General features: G+C 52.8%; 1 protein-coding gene across 1 annotated transcript; it reads right to left on the reverse strand.

The window, feature by feature from the left end:
• Positions 1 to 386: 386 nt before the first annotated feature.
• On the reverse strand, positions 387 to 3190 carry C8A04DRAFT_40952 (uncharacterized protein; the record flags this gene model as incomplete). The annotated part of the gene is made up of 4 exons (XM_062785120.1): positions 387 to 416; positions 475 to 2376; positions 2434 to 3029; positions 3088 to 3190. 4 exons carry the CDS (start codon positions 3188 to 3190, stop codon positions 387 to 389), a joined length of 2631 nt encoding a protein of 876 aa, XP_062632509.1.
• Positions 3191 to 5185: the final 1995 nt, after the last annotated feature.

Here is a 5185-nt window from a genome sequence, read left to right on the forward strand (position 1 = left end):
CGGATCGTCTGATCGCCCGAAGCCGACGCGAGCGTATTGCCGTCCGGCGAGAACGCTACTGCCCTGACCCAGCCGTTATGCCCCTCGAGCGTCTGCCGGTGTGCGCCCCAGTCGTCTCTAATGCCAGCGGCCATTTCGATAAAAGACAACCTTTCCTTCCAATACCGCTTTCTAACCTCGCTCAAAGTTGGGCTGAATACGAGCGCGGAGCCGTATATCTGTAAGGGCGCCCGTTCTATGATTGGTCTGTGACTAAACACAAACTTCTCTGCGTCTCTTAACAGCTCAATAAGGTAAGGGTTGATCTCCGGTTGTGACTGACTGGATTAGTGACCTGACAATAATACGGCATTGACAACATACCTGAACGGCATGCAGAATCTTTCTTATTGAGAGTAGCCCACTAGAAAGTTGCCCTATAATAGACAAGCTCTCAAGCCAGCGGAGGAAGCATTCCTTCAGGAATCCAAACACCTTCCCGTCGTCTGTCAATTCTCCTAGAAACCTGGAGTTATCGCTGCTCAGGGAGCAGAGATGGTCGGCCCAGAATATACAAGAGTATCGTATTGGAGCTAGCGGATCTGGGTCAGGGGGCGCTATATTCTCTGGATTGAAGCTGGGGTCGAGGTCGTATATGTTGCGTCTTAGCATTGAGGACATCGCATCAATCGAGCGTCTGACAATCTCGCTGCACCCTTGAGCGGGCCCAGCTGGTTGAAGTCTAGTCGCGTAATTATCGCCCAGATAGTCCTTCGCGGACTGATGGATTAGGTAGACCGTTTCGTCCTTAACTGTTAGAAATGAGCCGCATCGATCCACAATTGCCCGGGGATTAATCTTCGCCGGTAAACCTGCAACTACAATAAGCTCCGAGAGTGACAGAGGGCGACGCACAAGGAATGTAGCCGCGAGTACATTCTTGCAGCGTTGCCGGTTTCGCTCGCTCCCTTCATCAATCCTGGCCATCATATGACTATACAAATCTGTCAAGCCCGAAGGGATGCTCTGGACGGTCTCGACAGCGTCCCAGCCCTCCACTGAACTGAGTTCCTTGAACACGAGAGCTACCCAGAGGAACGTGTTCTCTGCTCGTTGCCGGACTTCATGAGAGATCTCAGCCAAAACGTGGTCGTCGTATCCTTCCCTGTACTTGAGCTCCATAAGCTTGTGGTTGATGTATGCATTGACAGGCTCTTCCAGACGCTGAGTATCTAACTCGACGAGGGAGCTGGAAGGGTTGAAGGAGTTAACGCTCTGTTCCTTGAGTCCAGCGAGAAGGTCAACTTCTGGACGGCTAGAGAGTAGCCATCTCACCTTCTGGGAGAGGTTGAGGGAAGTCGAAATGAGATCGATGACGTCCGATCGCCCCTGCACGCACTCGTCAAGTGCGTCGACCGCGAGGTACACAGGCAATAACTTAGGATCCTTCAACATATTCCGAAACGCTTCGGACAGGGCGATGAAGGCATTTTGTTCCCTGAAGAGATCGGCGCCTGACTCTTTATACTTCTGAAGTAGATGGGATATGAGGCGTGGCTGTTGAAGAAGAAGAAGCCAGATCAAAGACCTGAGGACGGCGGTGGCGTTGTTCAAGGCTGTGTCTGTGCCTTGGCAGAAGAAGAAAGAAAGTGCTGGTGATAGGGCAACGGGTTGATGCGAGAGTTGGCGAATGAGGCCGATCATGAGCATCGTCTTTCCCGTGCCAGCGTGTCCTTTTATCCAGAGCAATCGACGTGGCGGGCGATCGGATCCGCTATCGTCCCAGTTTGTGAACGCTATATACTCCGGGGTACGAAGGATCCATTTAAACGCGTCATCCAGCAGCTCATCCTTACTCTTCTCGATCCGCTCCATGTCGTGTTGCGGATCGACGACGCGGAGATCTCTGCGGCACGCTGCCTCGATATCATCCCTACGGGCGTCCTTCTGTAGCGAGATGAAGTCTTGAAGGGTCTGATGGACGTCGCCGAGCTGTGCTTCCATCCCCTTAGCGCAACTGACGAGATCCCCTAGGAAAGTCCTCGTCTGTCCTTGGAAAAACTGGGCGGTATCGTTTTGGACGATGGCTTCTGCGTCTGTAACGCTTTTCAGATCGCCGTCCCAATCATCCAAATTCAGCATCCCGCGAAGAAAGACGAGACCTTGGTTGCGATAGTAAGAACAAACACTCTTCATCTGGTACAGGAAAAGAGCTTTATAGAGCTCGATAATCTCCTTTTCCAGCTGGCGCAAGATGGCTTGGAAGTCCTTACCAGCGGTAATATTGTCCTTGTTCAGGAGATGTTCGGTGAGGGCACAGTACCAGTCCATTCTGGAGATGACATGGGCGATACCAGCGAGGTTGGATTTCGTCGCTTGCGCAGGATTCCGGAGCATCTGGAGGCATATCAGCAGAGCCAAGCACAAAGGGGTATTCGAAGGATGCCTGCTTACCTGCAGCCCAACGTAAACACCGGCCCACGGAAGCGCAGCCTGTGGCACGCTTTGGACAGCCAGGTCAATTATTCCCTTGAACGACAGGACGATATCGACGCCGTCGCCTACTCCGGTCGTAATCTTGGACGCTCTGGAAATGTTCGCCCGGCCTTCCTCCACCAGCCTCCTCATATGCATCTGTCGTTTGGTCGGGTCATGGAACTCGGCCGAGATGTCGGTGTCAGGGGTAACATCTGATTTGTCGAGAACTGTTTTTAACGTTTTCAGGTATGACTTCACAAGCGCTACATTGTCCGTCTCAAGGCTGTCGTACGCGGCATTCCACAGTCTCTCGGACACGGGAAGTACAGGGGTCGGTTGCTCCGTGGATTCGGTCGGCGATGGTTTGGGTGCGGGTTCGGCGGACAGAGCAGGAGGCAGTGCTTGCGATGCCGCGGGTGGTTGGTGATCGTTGGGGACTCTCGCATCTGTGCGGGGTTGGGCGGCCTTCGCCGCTGCGGCAGACGGGTGAGGAGGAGCACACGACCCTGTCGCGACAATGGAAGGCGCTTTCGATCCGTGTTCTGAATTTCCCTGATCGGATGACGGGTTGTCTGCCGGAGAATGTCAGTTACGAGAAGCCTTGCGATGCGAGACAGAGTCTCAACATACCTGTCAACGGCGTGGCAGACGGAGCCGGCGAGGCTGCACGAAGACCCCCGCAGAGCTCCTTCCACCACTTCTTCCGCGATTTCGGCTTGTATTCAGCAGACATGGTTCCGATGAGGATTCTTGTCGAGAAAGAAGAGATACTATGCAACGGTAAAACAATGTGAAGTCAATAGCTGCATTTCGCGCGGTTATTGCGGGGCGGAGCTGAAAGATACGGTGAGGCTGGCCTGTTTAGCGGTCGGCCGTCCAAAAGAGACCTGTGGCGGTGCTATTGACGAATGGCAGGAGAGCAACTCCGTACTTCCTCTGCATTTGCGAGACAAACGGTGCAAAGTCTTCTAACGGTAACTGTGAAGCCCGCACCACGGACATATCGGGAACATCAGTAACTCAGTCTTGTGATCTTGATCCTATGTACCAAGGCCCGCGAGTGGAGCAACCAACGAAGGAGCAAGTATGCCTTTTCCACCTTGCTCCCCTCTTTGGAGGTTGTGGGCCCGATGCGGCGCGCCCCGTCCCGCGCTTGTTGCTGTCGCAGTTCCCGAAAAGATCAGATGTGGTTCCCTATCATGTCAGTAGGTCAGTCCGAAAGACCCCAGATCGGATCGATGCGCCGTGTCCCACAGTGGGGCTACTGCGCCACTGCGCCGCCGCGACGGGCCGGAAAGACCCGCTAAGCGCGTGGGACGCCAAAAAGTCGGAATGAGAGACTTTTAGTCTCCAAAAAAGAACAGACAACACCAGGATTCGCTGGTTACCGACTTAACAACTAATCTAGCGGTCACCAGTTTGACTAGGGGAGAGCGGACGGGATCCCGTATTTTCTAGTGCCTATGGTCGTATGTGTCAGTTGAAGCCCAAAGTTGTGGTTATATTGACGGCCAACTGGGTGGGCAAGTATCGAGATGTTGGTGTTGGGGAAGGAGCCGGAATAGGGGCTAACTTCGGAAGCTACTATCCCTTACCACACTGACCTGCTTCTGGGAAATCAGATAATTCAAATGGGTAGCCGAATCTTTGTGCACTTTTTTTTCTCTAAAAAAGCGGGGTATACCAAAAGTTCGGTGTTCATTCAAAGGATCTATGAATGCCGGTTAGAGAAGAACCCGCACCGGCGCGCCCTTTCAACAGCAACCAACCTCAGAACCTGCCCCCGTTTTTCGCAGTTGAGAACATGGTTTCGAAGTGGTAATCTACTTGCCCGCTCTTTGGGAACATGTTAGTAAGATCCCGACGCCTTCCTGACAGGGCGTCCGTCATACACAGGTATTCCACCTAGATAATATGTGCCGTGATTTGGACTGCTGTTTTTTGCAGGCACGTGGCCTCAAGTTTCCGCAGCCTGGGCCGCCCCCATAAGGTACCTACCTACCTACCTCTATCTTACTATGTACATCTCGGGCGGGGTATGTACCGTACATGTCCCTCTCGGTGTGACCAGTACCCGCATAGTACTAAACCCTGGTACATAGGTATGCAAGCCCTGCACATCCTCAGCAGGTTGGCGGGAAGCCCAACCTATGGCGGTTCACAACTTGCGGCGATGACGGCCACGAGCCTGGCTTAAACCTGCCATGCCTGTAACCACTCGTATTTTCATTATTGAGATCCTTTCGAGACTATTTCGATAACTGCTTTCGTGTGCGTATTAATTACAGGCTTTTGGTAAGCCACTTTGATCAAACGAGCATGGCTCTGCTAATCTATGATATGGTGTTCTGTATAGGTATGGAGTGGGGAGAACTCACGCAACCTGAGAAATTGGACAGGATGTAAAAAAAAAACTAACACAGTTTCCCATCCTCACACTCGTCCCGACGAGCTGGAGTAACTCATGGGCGGTCTTCAACAGGTGCGCGGCAGTATAAAAACGTGACTGGATGACAATGTCACCCCAAAACAGACAGATAACCCTTTCCTTCCTCTTCTCCTCCCTTGTTCCTTGTTGTGCTTCGCCCTTCTTTCTATGACGGCACTCTTGACATCTATCGTACTTATGCCAGTCAGCAGGCTACCATTTGTATTACAGCTACTCCCCATGCCGGACTCTCTATAACGTGCTACCCCCGACCAACCCCAACCCTCCCCCCCCCCCCCC

The sequence above is a fragment of the Dichotomopilus funicola genome (genome assembly GCF_033296635.1).
Source record: "Dichotomopilus funicola strain CBS 141.50 unplaced genomic scaffold C8A04scaffold_137, whole genome shotgun sequence".
NCBI classification, from domain to species: domain Eukaryota; kingdom Fungi; phylum Ascomycota; class Sordariomycetes; order Sordariales; family Chaetomiaceae; genus Dichotomopilus; species Dichotomopilus funicola.